This window comes from Anolis carolinensis, chromosome 6, assembly GCF_035594765.1.
Source record: "Anolis carolinensis isolate JA03-04 chromosome 6, rAnoCar3.1.pri, whole genome shotgun sequence".
NCBI lineage: Eukaryota > Metazoa > Chordata > Lepidosauria > Squamata > Dactyloidae > Anolis > Anolis carolinensis.
Window position 1 is genome coordinate 57,499,687 of NC_085846.1, and position 26,202 is coordinate 57,525,888.

At 36.7% G+C, this 26,202-nt stretch overlaps 1 protein-coding gene across 2 annotated transcripts in view; it reads right to left on the reverse strand.

Annotated features, from left to right (window-relative positions):
• The window catches only part of septin7 (septin 7), a 55,124-nt gene extending 30,644 nt beyond the window's left edge, over positions 1–24,480 (reverse strand). For both annotated transcript variants that reach the window (XM_016994424.2, XM_003222317.4), the window contains exons 1-5: positions 24,358–24,480; positions 10,473–10,579; positions 4,658–4,758; positions 2,416–2,550; positions 1,775–1,892 (exon numbers count right to left, since the gene is read on the reverse strand). In XM_016994424.2, the coding sequence (XP_016849913.2) occupies positions 1,775–1,892; positions 2,416–2,550; positions 4,658–4,758; positions 10,473–10,579; positions 24,358–24,367 (471 nt within the window). In that variant the 5' untranslated portion in view covers positions 24,368–24,480. The remainder of the gene's footprint in view (positions 1–1,774; positions 1,893–2,415; positions 2,551–4,657; positions 4,759–10,472; positions 10,580–24,357) is intronic.
• Between the last annotated feature and the right edge of the window lie 1,722 nt (positions 24,481–26,202).

Genomic DNA, 26,202 nt, shown 5'->3' on the forward strand with positions numbered 1-26,202 from the left:
GAAAAAATGCTTAGTCAGGGGTTTGAATTTAGATACAAGGCTTGTGGATATGATGTCGGGCTTTAAAATATTGTTTAATCTTTCCCCAACATCAGTACCACAAGTGCTGCTGGGTTGCAATTCTCATTAATCCCAATCTGCATGGCAGATAATTAAAAGTGATGGGAGTTGTTGTTCAATAACATTTGGTGACTTAAATTGGGTAAAAACTAAAGAGCACTGAACACTATGTAAACAATATATAGTTGGCCCTCTGTATGCATGGATTCTTTGTCCACGGATTCAATGACCCTTTGAAGGCAACCATAAGGCTAATGTGGCCCTTGATGAAAATGAGTTTGACACCCCTCTTCTAGATCCTCTCTGATTTTGGAAGCCAAGCAGGGTCAGCCCTGGTTCCTATGTGAGTGGGAAACTACTAATAAATACTAAGCACCTTATTTCAGAGAAAGGAACTGAGAAAGCCACTTCTCAGTTTTCCTTGCCTAAAAAACTACTATGAACGTCAAGGGCTTTCCCTAAGTTGAAACATGACACATGGGAAAACTATGCAGGTATGTTTCACAAAAAAGAAACGAGAAATTGTGAGCATGTGTCTGCATTTACACTCTCCAGAATCTTGTCAGTATTCAGAATTTCTGTATCAAAGGATGAAAATTTGATGGCTAAGCATAATTGGCCCCAGGAATGCTCCTCAGACTCAAGATTTCCCCTTGATGATTCTCTTCTCCTAATTTCTGGCAGAAAAATGGTTCTACCAGTTTAGTGATGCTTCGAAATGCTGTCTCCCAACAGTAATCCCTCCAAGAACAGCTCAATGCCTATCCCCAAAAATATACTTGAAATGATATTTCTCCTACATACCCAAAATCAGTAAAAAAAAAATGAGGTGGTGAAACCCTCAAGGCTATGGAGCACGTTTGTCTTTGCTACATATCAAAACACTTTAAAATATAGTCCCTTTTGCCATTATTGAAACTATCTTTTCTTTCCTTTAGGAGTAGAGATACACTGGAATAATTTGTTGCCACTTCCTCTAACAATCTAATATCTATTGGGTGTTAATTCAAATGATAAAATACTAATTATTTATTTCAAAGTAGGTTTGAAACTTACAAGATCTAAAATGTGCAGATTTTAAATTCTTCCTTCTTGATTCCAAGGCAGAAATACAAACTCCATGTGAAAAACTGACCAATATTTTTCAGTACGCTATATTCTTGTCTGTGATATGCATTAATTTGGTTTGGGGTGGAGGGTGCAACTTCATATTTTGTCAATGGAATTTTAAACCTGCTTTAGAAGTCGTCACATTCTCGTATGTAGACTCACTATCAATGTACTATGTCGTTTTTAATCACAGGGACACTACTAGCTTTGAAAAGTCAACATTAAAGCAGTGATTGGGTATTACTGGCTGACAGCAACAAAAAGCTCGAAATACATCTAACTTTGTCATCTCTGCAAAAAGAAACTGGCAAAATGTCAAATGCATTTTAGGTACCTAGCAATTACGATCATTCGTTTTCCAATTTATGTGGGAAGAATTAACTTTTTCATTGTTGAGATAAGATCAGTGAACACATTTCCCTTGTCAGGAGATATATCACGCTATTCATGTTTTTTTGCCTCCAGGGGAGAAGTGTATTCACTGGTTGAAGTGCTATAAATTACTCTGAAGATTAAATTCTGAAGTTACACTGTGAAATGGAGAAATGGTTCAGGAGTTGTACAGAAGTAATTAATGCTAGTTAATATGAGAGTTTCCACTCACCTGTTTTTTAAACTGTTGGCATTCTTCAGGTGTAAGAGTGTCTGCTTTGGCAATGAGTGGAATAATATTCACCTTTTCATGCAAGCGCTTCATGAACTCAATATCCAAAGGCTTCAGCCTAACAAGATAAAATACATATAAATATAAATCAAAATCAGCATAATTTAAAATATTGTCTACAATTCTAGCCACTGAACCGCAAAGACAACAAAACAAAACAAAACATGTTAGTAGTAGTCTAGAAAGAGGCAATCAGAAATAAAGGATTACGTTTAGAAAAAATGTCCAAGTTTTATTTACACAAAAACATTCAAAACTAATGGTGCAAATTATGTTACCCTAAATTCAAGAATTAGCTTACAGTATTTTAAAATTAGAAAATTCAGAGGATACATACAGTAATACGAAATTAATATAAGCAGACTCAGCAGAACAAATACTGTAATCAGAAAAGTATGGTTATACAAGTCCTAGTTACTGAACATCTAATTCCTAAAGTCCAATCTGGATTTTGTGCAAACAATTAAAATAATTTTGCCAAAAAAATTAACCATGTTTGCACAGAAAAATGTAAATTTATGGGCTGAACATTTATACTTGAAGATGTTTTAAGATAAAACAAAAATACATTGAGTACTAACCCATGTCCTGAGGGAGCAATGAAGTATAGGCAACACTGCACCCTGTTATCTGGCATCTGACGTCTGTTCACACGTGATTCTGCATTGAGATAATCTTCAAATTTACTGTCAATGTAGTCAATAACTGGTTGCCAGCTAGGAAACACACAGTGACATTTTTGTATCAGTCATTGAACTTGTAATTCAGCACAACACTAGATGAAGTGCTCATTTTGCTATGAAGTTTTAATATAGTCGATTAACTATATCACATGAACACAATTAACATACTGTACTTTAATATTTCAAATCTAAGTGCTATTTTTTCAGATTATATGCAGAACTATATTTGCACTCAACATACTTATTGCCAATAAATAGGATGCATTGCTACAAGGTTTTCCAGTCACTATTAAGTGAAAGAGCAATTGCCCACCAGAAAGTGGACAAGTGGCTAAGCACATCTGCTCCTTACAGTTTCTGCCCACTTAGAATCAAAGAAACATAAGAGTCGTAGGGTTGAAATAGACCACAAGGGCCAACCAATCCAATCCCCTGCCATGCAGAAAAACAGAACCAAAGCACCCCACTTAAAAAAACCTCCAGAGAAAAAGACTCTACCACCCTCCGAGGCAGCATATTCCACTGCCAAACTAGTTTACTATCAGGAAGCTCTTAATAATGTTTAGGTGGAATCTCTTTTTCTTGCAATTTGAAACCATTGCCATGTCCTAGTCTCTAGAGCAGCAGAAAACATGCCTTCCTGCTCCTCACTGTGATATTCTTTCAAATATTTACAAATGGCTATTATGTTCTTTCTGAACTTTTCTTTTCTCCAAGCTAAGGATACACAACTTCCTAAGCCGCTCCTCATAGGACATAGCTTCCTGCACTTTCACCTCTCTGGACACATTCTAGCTAACCAAAATCCTTCTTGAGCGGTGATGCCCAGACTAGACACAGTACTCCAGATGAGGTTTGACCAAAGCAGAACAGAGTGGACCTATCACTTCCCTGATCTGTACTCTGATGCAGCTTAGAATCACATTGGCTTTTTAGCTGCCACATCACACTGTTGACTCATGTTCACTTTATGGTCTACCAAGACTCCTAGATCCATTTTCAATATACTGTTTCCATACCAGGTGTCACCCATCCTATATCTGTGAATTTCATTTTTATTGTTAAAATTCATTTTATTAGTTTCAGCCCAACTCCCTAATCTGTTCACATCATTTTGGATTCTGATCCTGTTCTCTGGGGTGTTAGCTATCCCTCCCAATTTTGTGTCATCTGCAAATTTGCTAAGCATGCCTTCTATTCCATGTTGAATAGCACTGGACCCAGTACAGAAACCTGGGGCATCCCGATGATTTTTCCTCTCCAGGATAAAGAGGAGCCATTGGTAAGCATCCTTTGAGTTTGGTCAACCAATTCTGCCACTAGAAAACATAATGCATTTCCCATTTCCTTATGACAGTAATTAATATCTAGATGTAGGTCAGTCTAATATCTGTACAAAAATGAAGTCTCTTGCTCATTTGCCATTTAACCAGGGCCCTCCAGATGTTCCAGATGTCAATTTCCAGAAGATCCAGCTACTATAGCTAATGGCATGGAATTATGAGAACTGAATTGTAGTCTTTAAATAAAATTTATAAAAGCCAAATGTTCCTTGCTCCTGATTTAAAGTTTGGAGAAAAGGAGAGCTGCACATTACTCTTATGTGTAGAAATACATGAGGATCTGCTGTAGTAAAAGGAAAGGAAAGATAATGTATACAGCAAGAAGACAAAGCAGAAGAAGAGATAATAAAGTGAAGCTAATGGTACAAATGGAAAAAGTATCAGAAAATAAGCTTATAACAAACAATCCCCAACATTACTGACAAAGCATATAAAAAGATAAAGTACTAATACTGGACAGTAACTAGTGAAAGACACGAAGGTAGAATGAGTGGTGAAATAGTATTAAATAAAACAGATAACAGCTTATTAGGAGATTTTCTCATACAACATCACTGAATTACAGTCAACCCCTTTGCATTTTATATATCAATCACACAATATTTACGTCAGAGCAATCAGGAAGGAACTAAAATATGTGTTAGTGAAATATGTTACATTATGTTTTTAATAATATACTACTTTTCCATTTAATACAAGGGTAGAAAGTATACATTAAGTGAAGGAATTAAGTTCCTCCTCCAAGAAATGCAAAGTTTGAGTATGTAGCTACCATTTCAATATTAAAACCTGCTTACCAATTGCTATTATCCACTGCATCACCAAATCCTGGTGTGTCTACTATTGTTAGTAGCAGCTGGACACCACCTTCTTTAATTAAAACTTTAGACTGTTCAACCTAAAAAAATGAAAGTGGAGATAAGAAATTCATATACTTGAAACACAGAAATGGTATTTCTCCAAGTAAAAAGGATGAAAAGTGAGCAACATATTCTGAATACAGATTGATAATATCTTATCCAGAATTCCAAAATCGAAAATGCTCAAATGCTAATTTTCTAAGCACAATTTTAATATTCTGACACGCCCTATTTCCATCTAAAACCTAAGGTAAACCAGCAGATGTATTTTGCATTTCTTCACAAGCATCAAGAAGCTTACAGTGGTAGTTTCATTAGCTCACTTTAATGTCCTGATAATCAGCAGAACTTTCAGATCCTGTGATCATCTTAGAAAAAGGCAGACTGACAGCTGACACAAAGGTGAATCTACATATATTGAAAGCAGATTGGTATTGTTTTTAATGACAGGGTAAAAAACTGCACAAGCAAACAGAATGTTCTAATGATGAACAGATCGAGCTGAAGACAGTCAAACTTACACTGTATCAAGCTGGTGATGCAAAGAACATCATGAATGTACAGTAGATCAGTAAGACAATACAACATCAGAATGAAATAATAGATTTGACTTTATTATATTTCTACCCCTGATATTTGCTTTTGATGAATACTGTCTTTTCATTTTCATAACACATGAAGCTGCTTATGAATTGAGTCAGACCATTAGCACAGCTATTCCAGTACTTTCATCATGGAAAAGGCAGCAGATTTCTGGGTTTCAAACAAAATTCTTTCCGAGAAATGCTCGAGAGTGAGCTCGATACCTTCTACATATAAGGCATATATCTATTTGAGCTGATTCCAAAATTTTGTTATCCTTTGTTCAACACACATCTATCTTTCGAAGATGAAATCTGAAATGCTCATTTGTACAGTTATTTATAATGTAAGATTTCTAACAGTTAATGCCGAAGTCTTAGATTCTTGCCATATTTTGTGACTACTTTATTTAACACAATACACACATGATAAAGTTCCAACCAGTTCATCACTATGAACATTCCTCTTAGTATGTTTTCTTTATTAATTTGTGCATCCATATATGGTCATATTCTCACAAAGAACCGCCATTTGGAAGAGATCCAGAAAACAACTGTAAACCAGTGTCAATCTCTATTAAGAGGCTAAATGAATCCTATCTAGTTTTAAAAGTATTCCCAGAAGGAACACAAATTCACTCCATTCTGGAATTTAAAACTTTCTTTAATAAATCTATTCCAAATGGTTATTTTCCCATGAGCTGATTTAACAGGCTGTTACAATCTAGTTTACAGCATTGTCAGATTGTAGCAAATTTAAAGCTGTTTTGTTTGCTTATCATTTCTCAAAGGAATAATGCACTCAGTTACTTAGCCTGTGCCCCAGCCTTTAGTATTAGTGAAGCTAACAGATACCTCACCGCCCCCATGGTTTACCTAACAAACCTGGAGGTGCCCAAACACCGAAGGGTTTTCACCCTGGCAAGATGCCATATCCTCCCATCAGCTGTATTGGAGGGGAGATATCGAAAGACCCCCTTCAAGGAGAGATTATGCTCATGTGAGTCCGGACACACAGAAACAACTAAACCTGTGCTCCTTCAATGTATGTTCTACAGAAACATTGGAACTAATCTCATCACTTCATGGCTTCTTAAATACACAGGGCACACCAGATAATTTTATACCATCCTGCTGCTCTTGGACTCTAGCACTACAATAACTTACAGTGTTGCTAAGTTATGCGTTGCAGCACTTAAAATTAAATGGATTATGATCAACCCCACAGGGCAGCACCCTGATGGGAGCGTAGCTGGAACAACCTGTTGCAGCTGACATGTTGCTGGACTTGCAATGTGCCCCTCTTTCTCCCACTAGTGCTCCTCTAATGTTTTGATTCCGATCAGACTTCCCTCCCCCTCCAGGTCCCATAACTGCATTGTTAAATATGTCTCTAAACAGTACTTAAAAAAAACTGTTTTCTAATCTCTTTTATGATTGCCTCCCTAGGGAACTGTGTTTCCCATCCCAGGGCGTTTGTGCCCCTCTCTGTGATGGTCATGGACTGTAATAAAGTCTTGATTGATTGATAATCCTGTCAGTGCAGGGGTTCCCAAACTTTTTCAGCCACTGACTGAGCCCTTTTTGAAGCAAAAGTTTCTCGTGGAACCCCAAGAAATGTTTAGTGTTGAGTTCTATCTGTATATGTAGTATGAGGCATATTACACATGATATGCATATGGAAGAATGAATAATAAGGTATATATAAGGTATATATATTAATAAAGGAAACAATAGTAAAAAAGAACTGGAAACAATTATTTAAATCTACAAAATGATATAACAACTAGTTAAGATATTTGAAAATGGCTGGAAATGGTTTGGAGACACACAATAACAAGAATTGCCGGACAAAGGAAACTAGCCCATGTATTTTAGGGGATAGTTGTAAGCAGTCAGGAAGCACTGCCCTGAGTCTACTGCAGGAAACCAGCTACAAATTTTGATTGCTGATGTTGTAAAAATTGAAATAGCTTTGATTTTTAAATTCCTCCTGCAATTGTATGTAATGTATACAGATTTAAGTATAATTTTCATTGTTATTGCACGCCTAAATCTATGTCACAGCCCAGATAAAAACAGCAGAGAAGAGTGAGACTGAACAGGATAGTGAAAATATAGACTTTCTGTCAAGTGTTTAAAGCAAGCAATTTTCTTCAACTTCTAGTTATAGTAATCTTATCCAAGAATATAAAAGAATATCAAGTAATAACATTATCCATTTAACTTTATTTTAAATCAAGTGATATTCAATAGTGTCTGCCACAATAGAAACACAACCTCAATATTGTTCTTATTCTGTAAGCGCAATGCACAATCGCGACTCCAGATAATTCAGCAGCACTTAACTTTTCTTCAAATTACTTCTATCATTTAAGTTTATGTACAGACACCTCACTCTTCTCAAAAGGTCCTTTCCTTTCACTAAGGTGTGCATGCTTTCTCATACCATAAAAGAGAAAGCTTGCAAAGGTTCCAGTCCAGGAGAACCCACCCACCAGGCTTGAAGTTTCCCACACACCCAACAATCTCCTATGCTCTGTACACTCCTTTTCCTCCTTGTCTGCTGTCTTGCTAGAAGTGTCACAGCCATAGCATTGGGAATGATGCTAGAGAGCAACAGATGTCAGTTAATGAAGCAAAGAATGGCTCAAGCCACTTTCAATTCAAGCATCATATTGTGTAGATATATTTGCAGTAAACAAGGCTTCTAGTGTTCTGGAAGTTATGTACAAATTGGGAAAGAACAGAATTGTGATGTAACAGTGTGTTCCATAGCTACTTCAAGCAAGAGGTCAGACAGTAGCCTCCTTTAAAAAAATCCTTACTAAGCACAGGATGGAACAGGAAAACAGTGTGAAAAAGGAAGAACAAGTAAGGATGCCTCAGCAAACTCTTCCAAGATGTCACAAATTGTAGACCTCTTCAATTTTGGAATCCATAGGATTGAAGATAGGTGAAATAAGAATTTATGTGGCACAATGTTTTGGGCTGTGAGATTTCTCGTGCTTCGTGGTTATTTCAGAAAATGATAATGTTCTGATCAAACTTTGTAAGGTGAGGAGAACTGTGCTCAAAGCCATGGGCTATTATAGTGACATATGGGATGATAAAAGAAACAGGTGAAGCAGATATCTCTGGATATATTTTGGAAAAATCTTTCAAGTGGTCTATAGAAAATTTCAAATATTTTCATTTACTTATGAAAACCTACTTGGCCTGGTTATTTCACTTTAAATGTGCATATTATTAGTTCTGAAAAAGGTTTGGCAAAACTTTCTGAACTACTCTTTTTTGTGGTTTATGATTTTATCCACATTCCTTCCACATTATTGCTGCTTTTGGTACCAAATTTTCTGTTAAAGAAGTAATGCAAAAAGACATCTACTCCGTTAACTGAAGTAGACCTTCATTATAGCTATTCTCTAAAGTCTCCCTTCACATCCCACCGCCATTAAAATTGAAGTAGATGGTGACTGAAAGGGAGACCACAACAGCTCCAGGTCAAGAATTTGTTTGCTACAAATATTTGAAAGGCAGAATTTCCACATCCTTTTACTTCTAGATGATACGATTTTTATTTTCTCCGACTTATTAACATGTATTTTCTTCATGTTGTGCTGTTTCTTTGTGTATCATGCTACTTATCTCCTTTAAAATGACTATTTTTATTTTTTAATCTGATTTATCTTATTATATGCCACATCTATTAAGTTATAGAAATGCACCTGTACAATTAAACCTGTCCTTCTGACGTATGATAAACAAGAAAGTTTCTGTGTGTTGTCGAAGGCTTTCATGGCCGGGATCACAGGGTTGTTGTATGTCTTTCGGGCTGTGTGGCCATGTTCCAGAAGTATTCTCTCCTGACGTTTCGCCCACATCTATGGCAGGCATCCTCAGAGGTTGTGAGATATGGATAAACTAAGTAAGGAAAGGAAAGAATATATATCTGTGGAGAGTCCAGGGTGTGGCAAGAGTCCTTTGTCACTGGGAGCCAGCATTAATGTTTCAGTTAATCACCCTAATTAGCATTGGAAATGTTTTGTCTCATGCCTGGGGGCATCCTTTGTTCCGTCAAGTCCTCAGAGTTTTGGTTCCCATCTACTGTTTTGATTTTGGAGTTTTGTAATACTGGTAGCCAGATTTTGTTCATTTTCATGGTTTCTTCTTTTCTGTTGAAATTGTCCACATGCTTGTGGATTTCAATGGCTTCTCTGTGTAGTCTGACATGATAGCTGTTGGAATGGTCCAGCATTTTTGTGTTCTCAAATAATATCTTGTGTCCAGGCTGGTTCATCAAATGCTCTGCTATGGCTGATTTCTCTGGTTGAATTAGTCTGCAGTGCCTTTCATGTTCTTTGACTCTTGTTTGGGCGCTGCGTTTGGTGGTCCCTATGTAGACTTGTCCACAGCTGCATGGTATCCGGTATCAAGACAAAGATCCACCCAGAGGAAAGGTGTTCTTACCATACATCAAGGGAACCACTGACCGCATAGGCAAACTGATGAAGAAGCACAACCTACAAACTATCTACAGACCCACAAAAAAAATCCAACAAATGCTACGGTCAGCGAAGGACAAGAGGGATCCTCTCTCTTCTGCAGGAGTCTACCGGATACCATGCAGCTGTGGACAAGTCTACATAGGGACCACCAAACGCAGCGCCCAAACAAGAGTTAGTTTATCCATATCTCCATATCTTACTTAGTTTATCCATATCTCACAACCTCTGAGGATGCCTGCCATAGATGTGGGCGAAACGTCAGGAGAGAATACTTCTGGAACATGGCCACACAGCCCGAAAGACATACAACAACCAAGAAAGTTTCTTTTTGGAATCTCTACAGAGGATCCTTCTGTAACACTACCTAGAAATTATGTATGCATTTTCAGTTGGAGTATTACTGAAATTTCATGTAGAGAAGATTTATCTTTTTTGAAGAGGCTTCATTCCACATTCTTGCTACTAAGTCAGATATCTGTTCAACTAAAAAAAAAGAAAAAAAAAAGCCTGAAGCCTATACAGATTGCAAGCAACAGATGTGGCAACCCCACAGACAAAACAAATGATGTAATAATATCCGATCTAAAATATGATTTTAAAAAAAATCACAGCTTTCTCTGAGGACAAGAGAATGTAATGTGAAAGAATGTTTTCCAAACATACCTGCACAGTCTTCTTTATTCTATGTGAAGGTCCTGGATATTCTGGAGAATACAGCTCTGTCAGGAACAGCGAATTGATTAATGTTGATTTCCCCAATCCAGATTCACCTATTGGCGAGGGAATGTCACCAGTTAGAGGGATTATCCATGGTTACTAAATGGTTTAAAATACTTTCCAAATCAATTATTTTAAAAATGATAGGAAATATTTCAAATGAGACACAAATAAGTTACTGTGTACAACGCAAAGTAAGACTTTTCTCATTTTCCTATTCCCAGTCAACCCTGGTCATTGTCACCTGAGCCCCAAGTCTCCTTGGAAAACTATTCGAACAACTACGGTTTTTAAAAAGGCTTGCTTCAGTATGGTTCACATGGGTGACATTCATCTGAGAATATGAGGACAAACCATAGTATCCTGTTTCATCTGAACAGGGAAATTATATTAATTAGATCCACAAGAAGCCAGGATTTTATATACAATCAAAGCACAGTATAATAATTTAGTTCCTAAACTGGGCAAACACAGCATCTATGTTCAGAAGAGATGAGAAAATCTTATTGGAGATCTCCTGGTTTAATGGTGGCTGAGTGTAATTTGCATCTTTTAAGACATCAATGCAACATGTAGAATCTATTTAGTGGAAGGCCCTTGAAGCCTGAATTTCATTCCTACCAAGACCATTTATCTGCCAATAAAGGTCAAACTTAAAAGAGTTTCAGAACACATGGATATGATTTCTGATAAAACCCAGACAAATGCTTTTTCCCAGACGTTTACTATAGGAAACCCCCATCAACATTAGAAAATTATCGTTTCAAAACAGAAAGGCAAAATAACTTGTTCTGTAGCATCTTAATATGGCAACCCCCCCCCCCAAATTGTAATTGAGACTATGTGAAGTAACTTATTTCTAAACAAGCAGGTCTCTAGTATTCTATATACTGTATATAAAAATGTTATGGACTTTTGGCCTAGAAGTAGGCAACGAAACTACACGACCAAGAACCACAAAACTTCGCAACACAACCCAACGACCTTGCCGCTAGGTTCCTACAACAAAACCCAACATCTGGGATGGAACCAGGACCCCAAAAATCCCAAAAATAGGAAAAAGCCATCTGCGCTTGCGCCGCTGCGGCCATCACGCGCCCCACCCCCCTCAAAGGTTGCTCGCACGCTCGCCTATTCCTGCTGCCACAACCATCTTCACAATGTGCGCGAGGAAATAGAGAGGGCGAATAAAGCGGTGGGTTACTCTCCGGGGCTCACCGTTTCTTCGGCGCTTTCCTTCACCGTTTCACCAAACCCACCGCATCTTTGGAAGGCGGAAAGAAAGAAACACTGCCCAGGAAGACAGCAAAGGCGGCGAAAGCAACAACTGTGGCTCAGCAAGGTGAACCCTATGCGGGGAAGGGAGGGAGGGAAGAGGCTGTGAGAGCAAGGTAGCCTCAAGACCCTGTTGGGGGGGGGAGGAAAGGGGGCGGCCGGGCGCCTTTCAGGTGACAAAAGCCCGCACCCACACGAGGGACTCAAAATGGTGATGATGGACACACCATCCTCGAAATTGCGGCCCTCACGACCCTATCCACTGCCAGACTGCTATACATGTCTATGCCAGGCATCCTCAGAGATTATGACATCAGTTTAAAAAGAGACAAGTGGGATATTTATCTATCTCAGCAATGATATCCAGGATGGGACAACTCTTATCTGTCTGAGGCAACTGTGAATGTTCCACTTGGCCACCTTCATTACCATTGAATGGCCTTGCACCTTTAAGGCCTGCCTACTTCCTGCTTGAGAGGGGGAATCCTTTGTTCGGAGATATTCGCTGGCCCTCATTATATCATGTCTGGCATTCCCTGATCCCTCACTGCTATTCTTTATTTAACTGTCCTGATTTCACTGATTTTTTTAATACTGGGAGCCACATTTTGTTCATTCCAGGTAGGCAGGAAGCATCCAGCTTTTGAAGCTAAAAGGCTATTCAGTGCCGATTGCAACATTCACACTTGCCTAAAGCAAACAACAGTTCTTTCTTCCATCCTGGTCATTCCACAGAAATATAAACCCCACTTGCTTACGTTACAACACATTTCACAACCTCTGAGGATGCCTGCCATACACGCAGGCAAAATGTCAGGAGAGAATACATTTGAAACATGACCAGGAGAACTCAGAACAACCCATTACAAAGAGAAACAAAAATAATAAAATAAATACAAATACATAAAATAAAATAATAAAATATAATATAGTAGAGTCTCACTTATCCAACGTTCTGGATTATCCAATGCATTTTTGTAGTCAATGTTTTCAAAACATCATGATATTTTGGTGCTAAATTCGTAAATACAGTAATTACTACTTAGCATTACTGCGTATTGAACTACTTTTTCTGTCAAATTTGTTGTATAACATGATGTTTTGGTGCTTAATTTGTAAAATCATAACCTAATTTGATGTTTAATAGGCTTCTCCTTAATCTCTCCTTATTATCCAACATATTCGCTTATCCAACGTTCTGCCAGCCTGTTTATGTTGGATAAGTGAGACTCTACTGTACATACAAATAGTAAAATAAAAGAATACAAAAACCAAAGAATAACAAAGAATAACAAAAACAATACAATAAATACAAATAATACAATAAAAATAATGAAAAACAAGAACAAAAAATAAAACAAAATTAATACAATAAAATACTGTAATAAAATAACTAAAAATAATATAATAAAATCATAAAATATAATAAATAAAAATAATAAAATAAAATAAAATAAAACATTTAAAAAAGGAAAATAAAAAATCCACAACAATTTTTAACCAATACCACCAAACTATGCCACAGCAACGTGTGGCTGGGCACAGCTAGTATTCTATATGGGAAAGCACCATAATACAAATTCTTTCCCACTCAATTATTTGTAAAATCAGTGACTGGCTTGACATGTTTCAAGTTATTTTTATATATGTTTAAGTTTAAGTGTACTAACTCATAATTATCTGGCATAAGGATCTGTTCTATTCAAATGCAAAGATGATATACATGAATAAAGAAAAGTTACTTTGTTCTAATATGGTTGTTACATAAAAAACCCATGCCGATTATCTCAGAATTGTGACAATGAAGTTACTGGCTCTCATAAAAAGTCAATTTGTAGTGGAAAATGGTTGAGGGCTATGTACAAACTGATAGAGTGAAAGACTGAATTATTTTCAGATAATAATCAATAGACCTAGAATAACCTTTTTAAATTTGAAAAACAACCCTATAATACAAAGAGCAGCTTACAGTCGCCTTACTTTTGTTTGTGTATATGGAAATTGTGTTTAAGTCTACAAATTTTGGCTCAGATTAACAGCCAATGATTATTTTCTACTCCCTAGCTGTGACACCTATTTCTACCATGATCCTGCAATAATTATTATGTTGCTGCAAAAGCTTTTTCATTCAGGCAAAACCCATATCTCTGTGCTAGATTTGTTTACTAGACGTGCCTCAACCCAAGCAATTTGGTGCTGCTCGTCCTAAGCAATTTGTCAAGCTTCTCCTGTATCTCTCTACTGAGGATAAATGGTAACAACAGACCTAGCCTTATCGGTCAAGGGAAAGGACACTTTTTGGAGTTGGAGAAGACAAAGACCATGGCATCTACAGATGAGTGCCTGTATTTTACCATCATGGTTTTATACACATGCTCACCTAAGGTCTATACAAAACAGTCCTGCCTGCTGGCATCTGTGCATATAGTGTAAATATCTGCAATAACAAAGATATTGCTCTAATAATATTGTATACAAAGAATGGTATGAAACTCCAGCCATGCAACATCACAGACAAGATGCCTTGCTATTTTGTGAAAGCTTATGCCATATGCACAAATGTCAGGGGCATGCCTACTTGTTATATGCAGTGTAGGCATAGTTACTCAGTATGGTTCACTTCCCCCAATGTGAATTGGACAAGTCTCAAAGTAAAATTACTAAACAAGGCTTGAATAATTTGTACCTATTACCCTATAATAGTTAAAAAAGAAATTTCTGGAAAGTAAAAAATTAGGAATTAATGAGGTTCTCTGATGATCAAATTCCTGATTCAGACAGACTTAAAATTGTGAAGAATGCGAAATATAATGATTAAGGCAGAAAAATAACATAAAAACAATAATTAAAGCAGCAAACAATTGCCCCAAAATCTTTTAGGATATCTCTCAATTAGATGTAATAATAATATAAAACAGAGACAGAAAGGAAAATGGTCATGTCTAAAGCCAACTTATTTGCGAAATATAATAATTTTGCTTCTGTCCAGTGTATGCTAAATACAGTTTACAAATTATACTTAAAATAACTACCATCTATCTATAATTAGCTAAATTAATTCTAACCAACTTTTTAGACATGCCATTTGGGTTCAATCCATTGTGATTGCCAACAAAGGCTCTTATTCTAGTATTTAGCTCAGTGATTCACAAACTGTGTGCCCAGGCACTGTGAGGCACATCAAGGAACCCAAAGGAGAACCATAGAAAATTTAATCTGCATTCCTTTTTTCAATTGGTTTAAAACCTTGGCATTTCAAGTTAAAGTGCAAGAAGGAGCAAACCTATCTTTGCCCAAGAAACTAGAGAGTGGTTGCCACACAGAATAGATTACACTAGGCTTGATAAACTGATCAACATAGCACAATAAATCCATGTGTGAGTTTATGCTAGGCTGAGCCATATATCACCACCATCCCTAAACAGCTCCTCATAGAGTCAGTTCTTTCTTCATGGAAGGCAGACAGGAACACAGGAGTGTCTGGCTATGTTCCCACAGCAAAATGTGGAATGATTACAATTAAGACCTCTAAAGGACCCTGCCTATCTTTTCATAACTGGCTATAGGAAGAATTATCAGTGATCCTGTCAGCTGTCCATTAAGTAGGGGATGGTTCTTTTAGAGGCTGTTCAGAAAGCTGAAAGGTTGGTATTACATACAGATTAAAAGAACACCAACCCTCGCAGTACACCCCAAAAAGACATAAGCATGTGTAAGAAAAACTTATGTATGTATGTATGCAAGAGGATGCCAGGGTGCACATAAAGGCAGCTTTGATTTTTTCATTATTAAAGCATTTATTATTTCTTTAAAATAATTAATAAGAAATAAATGTCAAAACCTGCTGAAAAACTTTTCCAAACTCTCTTCATCTAAACGTTTTTCCCAGATGTCTTAATACAGGGGTCCCCAAACTAAGGCCCGGGGGCCGGATGCGGCCCTCCAAGGTCATTTACCTAGCCCCTGCCCTTAGTTTTATAATATAATGTTTTATATCAGTTTTAATCATATAATATATTGATAATAATATTATCATGTTATAAAATATAATACTACTAATAATACCATATAATAATATTAATTATATGTTATATATTACATATAACATTACAGCATAGTGGTATAGTTCAATATGACGATATATAATGCTAATATTGTGCTATGCTAATAATATAATGTATTGTATGTACATACAGCTGCTTTGAGTCCCCTTCGGGGTGAGAAGGGCGGGATATAAATGTATTAAATAAATGAATAAATAAATAATTTTTGACTTGGGCTCGCCCAAAGTCTGATATGACTTGAAGGCACACAACAACAACAACAACAACAACAACAACAACAACAACAATCCTAATTAACTTGACTATCTCATTGGCCAGAAGCAGGCCCACACTTCCCATTGAAATCCTGATAGGCTTATGTTGGTTAAAATTGTTTTCATTTTTAAATATTGTATTGTTCTTTCATTGTTGTTGTTGTTGTTTTGCATTACAAATAAGGCATTTGCAGTGTGCATAGGAATTTGTTGGGTTTTTTTCCCTTTCAAATGATAATTCAGCCCCTCAACGGTCTGAAGGATTGTGGACCGGCCCTCTGCTTTAAATGTTTGAGGACCCCTGTCTTAATACTTCCATTTTCCTACATTTCTCCTACCAAGAAATTGCCTGGACAACTGCCTTGAAAATACTAGAGTTACCCATATTTTCCAGAACAGTTTAAACTATTTCCCTTATTAGTGCAAATTAGATAGTATGTTAATTTTGTGAAATAATACTCCTTGTTGTGAGGTTACTGAAAGGATGCGGGCAGGATAGGGATGTACTGGGAAAAACTGCAAGTTATTTTTGTTATAGTTGTACAATTGTACATAATTGCTACAATTGAGGAAACTTCAGGGGCTCCTTTCACCCTCATTTTTACACCTATTGGGGTGAAACTTGCTACAATGGTAGAACCACTTTTAGCCCACCAAGTTTCAGAACATTTCACATCCACGGATTTTTATATAAACATTTTTTAAAAAATAACAACAGCTATCTCCTTGAATTTTCTACACAATGACACAAGATAATAGGGGATCATTCCCCCCAACTTTCAAAAATATTCATACATCTACTGATTTTAGAGAATTGTTTTTAAGAATTCTGGAAAATGTAGTTTAGGGCATGGCCTTTATCTGCTATAGGGCTTCTCACTTTCCCAAACTACATTTCCCTGAATATTGTGCTTTCTTTTCCAGAGAATCTGCTTTCTCCTGTTTTTCCTCTCCTAATGGTGAGAGGACAGGCAGCCTTTCTGGCTTTGATTTGCTTCCTTGCGCAGAAAATAAAACTGACTTTTGGGGGCTTCTGAGATTTACAAAATGCAAATGAAAAAGTACTGAGTAAGTTTAGATTCTTACGTTTTTGGCATGGGCCATGCCCACCTGTCAAGTATTGCCTCGTAAATATGAATTTAACAAATGTAATACGACTTACGAAAACTAATGAAAAATGCACATCTCTACTTAGTACTATTCATTTCAATGGGTTTGCCTTAGATTGGTTATCACTGGATTTCAAATAAATTTAGGAGGAAGCAAGACACAATCCACATTCTAGCACAGGGGTCCTCAAACTTTTAAAGCAAAGGGCCGGCCTACAATCCTTCAGACTGTTGAGGGGCCGAATTATCATTTGAAAAAAAATACGAACAAATTCCTATGCACACTGCACATGTCTTATTTGTAGTGCAAAACAACAACAACAATGAAAGAACAATAAAATATTTTAAAATGAAAACAATTTTAACCAACATAAACCTATCAGGCCAATGAGATAGTCAAGTTAATTAGGGTTGTTGTTGTTGTTGTTGTTGTTGTTGTGTGCCTTCAAGTCAAGTGGGCGAGCCTAAGTCTAAAATTATTTATTTATTCATTTACTACACTTATTTATTACATTTATATCCTGCTCTTCTCACCCCGAAGGAAACTCAGAGCAGCTGTATATACATACAATATATTATATTATTAGCATAGCACAATATTAGCATTATATCTTACTATATTGAACTATACTGTAATATTATATTTAATATATAACATGTAATTAATATTATTATATGATATTATTATTAGTATTACATTGCATAACATGATAATATTATCAATATCATCTATATATATAAAAGAGTGATGGCATCACGGCGATGGACAAAACAACAAATCTACAGCCCCCCCAAACTCGAAAATTGGCAACGCAATCCATCATCCCCGCCTCCAGTAAGATACAACAAATTTACACATAAAACACTATCACAACACCAAAAAATGCCAAAACTAAGTACGCATGCGCAAAAACACCATGCTTCAAACCTTTATGGCGCTCGCGCGGCTCCAGTAAGATTTATAGGACAAACACAATCACAGGGCCACAAACGGCCAAAAACTGCAACAGGCGATGTGCGCCTGCGCGCACCCCCCATCCCTTCCCGCGCGCGCACACACACACCTCGCCTCAGAGCTGAAGGAAGGAAGGCAGGAAGGCTGATTCCTTGCTGGGCGCGGGATGGAGGAGGCCGCGCTGGGAGGCGTGCGGGCCTCACGTCGCTCTCTGCCCTCTCCCCCTCAATGTCCTCCCCCCTCAGGGCCCATGGAGGGCCCCGGTTGCCGTTCAGGCCCCCTCCTCCCGCCCCTCTCCCCTCCCCCCAATGCGAGGAAGGCCCCGCGGAGCCCCCCCCGCCTCACCCTCTCTCCTCCTCCTCCCTTCTCGGTTCTTCTCGGAGGTCTTCAAGCTCTTCAAGGTGAGGGGGGAAGAGGAGGGCACGGCCCTCGAGCAGGCCTGGACCTCCCCTCGAGTTGTTTGGGGCGCCAACCCCCGCCCTTCCCGGCCTCAGGGCCCTTCCTTTTCCCCCTCACCCGGTTAAACGGCTGATGGGGAAAAGGAAAGAGCCTCAGGCCAGGAAGGGTGGAAGTTGGCGCCCAAAACAAGTCAAGGGAAGGCCCAAGTTGGCCCAGGCTGAGCTTCCCCCTTTTCTGTTGTTGTTATTGTTGTTGTTGTTCTCACCCACAAATGACAACCCCTCCAATGCCTCAGAAGCCCCCCTTTTTCCCCTCTCAAACCCTATCGCCCTCACCTTTCCCTTCCCTGTAATAATTATTAATATAATAACTGATCATCAGTTAAGAATGTAATAATCACCAATAATAATACTAATTTATTATTAGTATAATACTGATAATCATTCGAGAACATAATAATTCATAATAATAGTCAGTTCTTATTATTATAACACTGACAATCATTCAACAATGTATTAACAAATCGTAATAATAGAAAATTATTTTTATTATTATAGTAATAATCATTCACAAATTAATAATTATTATTATAACATTGATAATCATTCAACAATATAATAACAACTAATAATAAGTAGTTATTATTTTTATCACAATGATAATCATTCAAGACTATAATAATTATTATTGTTATAACAGAAGGCGCCTCATATAATCCACTTCTAAACAAATAATATCACATTATAAATATACACTAGAATCTCACTTATCCAACATAAACAAGCCGGCAGAACGTTGCATAAATAAATATGTTGGATAATAAGAAGGGATTCAGGAAAACCAATTACACATCGAATTAGGTCATCATTATACAAATTAAACACCAAAACATCATGTTATACAACAAATTTGACACAAAAAGTAGTTCCATGCGCAGTAATGCTATGTAGTAATTACTGTATTTGCAAATTTACCACCAAAATATCACAATACATTAAAAACACTCACTCCAAAAACATTGACTATTAAAAGGCAGACTCCATTGCATAATCCAGACCATTGCATAAACGAATGTTGGGTGAGATTCTACTGTAATATGAAATAATTACTGTGGTACAATAATACACAACAATATCATCTCAGGACAGTAAATAAAGATCAACACTCTAAAAACACAGCTATTCCATCCAGGAAACAATCAGGGCCATCTAACACCTCCCACCAAAGGATTCCCCCCTTCACACAGGAAACCACCCACACTTTGAACCTACAAGGCCATTCCGTACTCATCACTCTCTCATCTCAGCACAGTAAATAAACAACAACAGTTTGAAAACACACAAATTCCATCCAGGAAACAATCAGGACCACCTAGCACCTCCCAACAAAGCATTCCCCCCCTCTAACACACGGAACCACCCAAGCTTTGAAACTACAAGGCCATTCCGTACTCTGGGGCCAATTTGCAATATATTAATATATATAATAATACAATACATATATAATACAATACATTGTATATACATATAATACTGCTAATAATATTATAATACACTACAATATAATACTAATAACAAAACAAAACAATATATATATATATATATATATATATATATATATATATTACTACTAATATTGTGAAATAGTCGTATATGTTATAGCGTAATATCCTATCATATGTCTTTAATGTAATAAATGAATAAATAATACTGTATAATTTTTGTTGACGGTCACAACAAAAATAAAACCCAATGTAGATTGACCAACATCACTAAAAAAAAGCCACAGCAACGCGTGGCCGGGCACAGCTAGTATGTATATATATTATATTATTAAAACTGATTTATTTATTTCGTGTCAAAAGCATTGGTACAGCAAATACATTTCAAATAATGGAAATAAAATAGAAAAGAAAAGAAATCACAAGCAACTAAATAGTTTTGGACCAAAACTGATATAAAAATATTATATTATAAATGAGGGCGGGGGCCAGGTAAATGACCTTGGAGGGCCGCATCCGGCCCCCGGGCCTTAGTTTGGGGACCCCTGTTCTAGCATGTTAGAGGCAGCATAACCTCTAGGCAATTCATAAATGGGCATATCTAATCAATACTCTTCAATTCCCACAAAGTGGAGGATTAAGTAGCAATTCCCCCCTCTAAACTACTGGAAGTAGTTTGATATCATCTGAAAAGTTTCAAAGAGCAGGATTCCATGATTCTTCCTTATCTGTTTTATAGATTATAATTGTAATTCCAACCAGTTATCTTCACAATAAAATGTTATGCTCTTCAAAAATCTTTTGAGATTTCTAAAAATAGATGGTAGAACCCTAAGTGTTAATATCAAAAGATACTTTCAATAAAGGTGCTTCAAAACTAAATATGTGACTCTAATCACAGGTCTCACATAATATTTGCAATCTCTGCACTTTCCACACATTAAATTTCAAAAGTATTAAAAAGGTTACTAATTTCAGTGCCATGATTTAAAACTATTGTGGCCCATTGATTGCACAAATAGATGAATAAGCAACAGTGACAACAAATGCAGATTAAAACATAATACAGAACAATGCAGCGTAGAATGTTTCAAGCTAGGTTTCATAATCTTTCCCACAGTAGCTTCAACCCATGCTCTGCAAAACTTATAACTTAGACAGAAACCCAACAATAACAAAGAACCTGGCCACCAAAAACAAAAAAAGCTTTGACACTCCTGAGTTACTACTTCTATGCTTAACTTGCAGTCAACATAACTGCTCCGCAGACACATTTGCCTCATTTATAGCAAATAAAATGTTTCATGCATAAATACAGCACATAAATAATGCACTTGCCAGACAGGAGCTCTCTGACATACACTTCAGATTTTTTTGTACCACCAGTATTTCGCTATACACTCATGTATAAGTCTATTAATTTTAGTCAAAAAATCAACCCAAAAAACCTCAGCTGTGTTATTAATGAGTCAAAGTAAGTACTGAACTTTAAACCTTATAAAAAATGAACCATCATCTTCTCTGAGCAGAGCGGTGAAAGGAGAGTGCTTAATCTATACTGGGAAAAACTAAAAGAAGCACCAACTTCCCCTTATTGTCTCTGCCACAACACTGCTTTTGGCTTTTTTGAATGCCTGAGCCGGGAAATGGAGGCAGTGAGTAGGGGCTGCTCCCCCCACCTCCAAGTTGGCATTGGTGCTCTCCCCTATTCGTGGAATGACCCTCGATTTATCCACAGGTCATATAAAAATCCAGAATTTTGTCCTCAAAACCTGCCCTTGACATGTATACATGAGTATATATGAGTACATGAGTATATGAGTATATATGGTAGATAATATTCCAAGCATGTATGAAAACACCAGTTTTAGTATTGCAAACTGTAAAAAAATCCACTAGCAGATAGGATTTCAACTAAGTGGAAGTAGATTTTAGAAAAAAAAATAAAGGAATGCAGCTACACAACTACAGAGCCAGTCTGACAATATGCAGCTTTGCCTTGTAAAATCCTGAAACACTCTGTTCCTCTTTGGCTCTGTTAATGAGGGAAATGTTAGACTACCATTGCATGCCTCTTTCAATGCTTTAGTAAAAGAAACAAAAATGCAGGAAGTTTACACCCTAACCAGTGCAGCCTAAACAAATGAGCCAAATAAAAAACACTTCAGCTTTTGAATGAATTTAAATTAACAGTCCCCCCATCTTCAGAAAATAAAGCAGCCATCTAGGCAACACATAATGAAAGCAGTAAAAGTGCCAAAGATTAATTCTTGGCAATTCTGGATTCAATATTTCATGCATCTTTTATGAGTGCCAGTTTCATAAGGATACTTATTGAAAGAAAGAAAGAAAGAAAGAAAGAAAGAAAGAAAGAAAGAAAGAAAGAAAGAAAGAAAGAAAGAAAGAAAGAAAATTTGTTGTTAACACCAAACATGTTACTATGGTTTACAGAAAGATATTTGCATGCAGGTTTAACAATGTTAACTGACTTTTCACGGATGAAAAATCATGCTCTCCATTTTTAAGACCCAAAATAGAGCACCAAGCAAAGTCACCAAGATTTTTGGAATAATGCTCATTCATGTTGCTTTAGGACTTTAACACCCTCCATGGCACAGACTGCTGCCTGAGGGTAGTGAACCTATGCCAGCCAAGTACAGATCTAAATATTTTTTACTAGTTTCCCAATATATGAACAGCAAAAAGGGAAGGATAACAAGAAAAGCCAATTACTTTATTTATTTTGAAGTTGTACACCTTGTTTTATTTAAGCAAGCTTAAAGACTGATGTCTAAGTTTTGTCATCTAAAGCTATTCAGGCTTGAGAAATAAAAGTGAGTAACTGCCCTTGGTTGGCTGCATTTTCAGTAAAGAGTAGCAAGGCAATTGAATAATTCATCTTAAGGGTACTAAACTAGGAACTGAATTTTATATTTGAGAGTCTAATAAACTTAACTTTATGTTGTTGGTTCTATGCTAAAATATCTGGTTTAATGAAAAATAGGAATTAATTTCTGTTATTAACAGAAATGGGCAATATTGTATATACTCATGTATAAGTTGACCTTGTGTATAAATTGAAGGCAGATTTTAGGATCCACATTATGGATTTTGAGATGACCTTTCGATAAATCAAAGATAATTCCATATAGAGTGGAAAGCATCAATGCCTCAGCGAACAGGGTGACCCAGGTCATTATCACTGCTATTCTCCTGACAGATATTCAAAAGTGCCAGAAGTGGTGCTATGGCAGAGAGTAAAGGAGGATGGGGTGGTTAATCCTTCTTTTATGTTGTCTTTTCTTTCATTATTAATGGTTCTTTTCTTGGTAAGAGTACGTAAACTGATCTGTGGTTAAGTTTACTAAAACGTCTAGACATATACATGGTTATATAGATTAATTTTAAAAAACTTAAAAACATGAGGTTGAGAGAATAATGGATGTTGGTATCTTTACCACTAAGCTCCAGGAACTAAAACTGAAACATAAGCTGGTCAGATTGTTTGTTTCTAAAGGCAATGTCTGGAACAGAGACTACTTGAGGCACTTGAAACAGCTTTCTTCTCACCTTCTCACAGAACCACCAGCTCACACCATAATCCCATAATCTTAACTCATATCTGATTGTAGGGAAGAAAATGAATATTCTAAGACAGGAAAGTTGTTGTACAGGGGAAAGCAGCTCAGGGTTTTAACCTTCCTATTTTAGAAGGCTGAGCCATAAAGTAAACTAACAAATTCAGCGGATTTACATGTGTTTATAATTAAAGCTTTACAGTTCTATTCATCACTCTATACTATACTGTTCAATGGATTCATTTATAATTAAGAGCATTGATGAAATATGATTTTTAGACACCACAACAGTAACATGCATTATTCCATATCTGTTCACTGTATAACAAAATTGTGAGAATAATGATCAAAATAAACCAACAACTAATTTGTGGACAGATTAACTTTGACATCTAAATTTGCCAGTTTTGTTACACAGTCGTACAGTTGCACTGCTCATAATTCATGTCAGAAGCACACTTCAGAAGTCTGGAATGCCCTGAATGACTTGCATCACCAAGCAGGACAGATATGAGATCTTTCATCACCTAGCATACACACCATTCTCATATATGTAGGCTATGCTCATCTGTCAACTGTTGTGTCACAAAGAATCACACAAACAAGTTTCCAAGAGAAAATCAGCTTGTAATAATTCTAGTAAGAGAAATTAAAAGTGTAAGAACAAAAAAGGTAATCATATCAAAAACAACTTACCTACTACCATAAGTGTGAATTCAAACCCTCTCTTCACAGACTTCCTATAAACCTGATTGGGGAGATTTGCAAACCCCACATATCCCTCAAGATTCTTCTGTTGCTAAAATAAAAAAAATATATGAAAGAAATATATTTAATGTCTAGTGGAAGTATGAATTCTTAAGTTTGCTTTCCCCTTACTTCACTTTTTAAGTTGATCCCTACTTCTTGCAAAGACAATTAAAATCCATCTCATGATTTGTGAATATTTCAGGACATAATGTCAGGGTATTCAAGAGGCATACAACTTCTGTTTATGCAGAATATTTGCCATCTGAGCAAAACAGCATAGAACTAAAAGACGTCTTTCTAAAAAGCTTACTGTCTGAAAGAATATTGTCATCATTGTCATCATAGATTCTCTAAACGATCTATAACTTTGTATTGTAACTTGCCCTAGCAAATGTTTCATAAAAGGTGATTGGCTACAACTGTTTATTTTGAAGGGGAAAACCATTTTAGGAAAACATAACAAACTCTAAACTATGTGGCTTAAAAACAGTGGGTGGAACAGTATAGTTACGAATTCCTACTATACAATTAAGTGTAATTCTAGCTTATCTTTTTAATTTCTCTATTTGTTCTTAAATTTGCTTACTAACATTACTTTCAAGCATTCTAATCTTTATACATCTTTTAAACTGGATGTTTAATATTTACAGCATGTGAGGCAGTAGCAGCAATCAACTGTACCAACAATACAACTTAAATATGTTAATCTACATTCTGATTATGGCATAAATAACTATTTTGTTTCAATATAACAAAATTTCCTTCTGATCCTTTTTCCTTCTTAGAGGTAGAAAGAGGAACACATTCTTGTTCTTTCGAAGTCTTACATGTCTTCTCAGAGAAAAATATCGAAAAGCAGCACATGACCATGAAATGAAGAGCTGGGCAACTAAAGAGCTTTCTATGTTGGGTTGGATGCCATTTCCATCATCCTTCACCAGTGGTCACAATGGCTGACATTTATGGGAATTATACTCATGTAACATCTGGAGGACCATGGGCTTGCTAATTGGAATAATTTATAGCCTTACTGGCAGACTTTAAATGGTCATTTGCAGCAAGTATGAATCGCTTTTAGGTGACAAGACTAGGAAGGTTTTAGTGTTAATTCTGGATGAAAAATGCTTCCTGATACCACTATAATGCATTCTGCAGCCATTGGTCCCCATATACGCATGGAATTAATTTAAGGATCTGCCCATCCCCAATACCCTCAAATGGCAAATGTTCAAGTCCATCATATAAAGGGACTTTACATAAATCTTGACCATCACCCAATCCCTTTTATTCCACCATCTTTTGCATTCACACTGAAGTCAATTGCTGTAAATGTCCCAGTCTCCCCATCCCATCCTGACAACCAATTCCCTCTCTACCTTCCTTTTGCTAGCCCCCCCCCCCCCCCCGGCCGCCTGAGTTGCTCTCAGCAGCACCGTGCCACAGGACAGCTCCCACCATAGTCTTGTGCGGCACTAGTTGGCGAATAGTAGAGATTCTACACTGTTTTTTAAATAGTTTTTAAAAAAGAGTATTTAATTTTTTAAAATATATTTTTGAGCTGCAGTTTATTAAGTTTGTAGATCTGAAGATAGAGAACTCATAACCATACAGCATGATAACCTTGGGGAAAAGGTATCTCACTCTCTTAGAACAACTACATCTCTGAAGAAAAAATGCAACTACAGTTTTCCAGAGAATTGAACAATACTTACGGCTACTTTGTGAACAACACGTTTCCATCATTTTAATAGTTCAGGTGTAGACAAGACACAGCCAAAAATCATAGTGGGA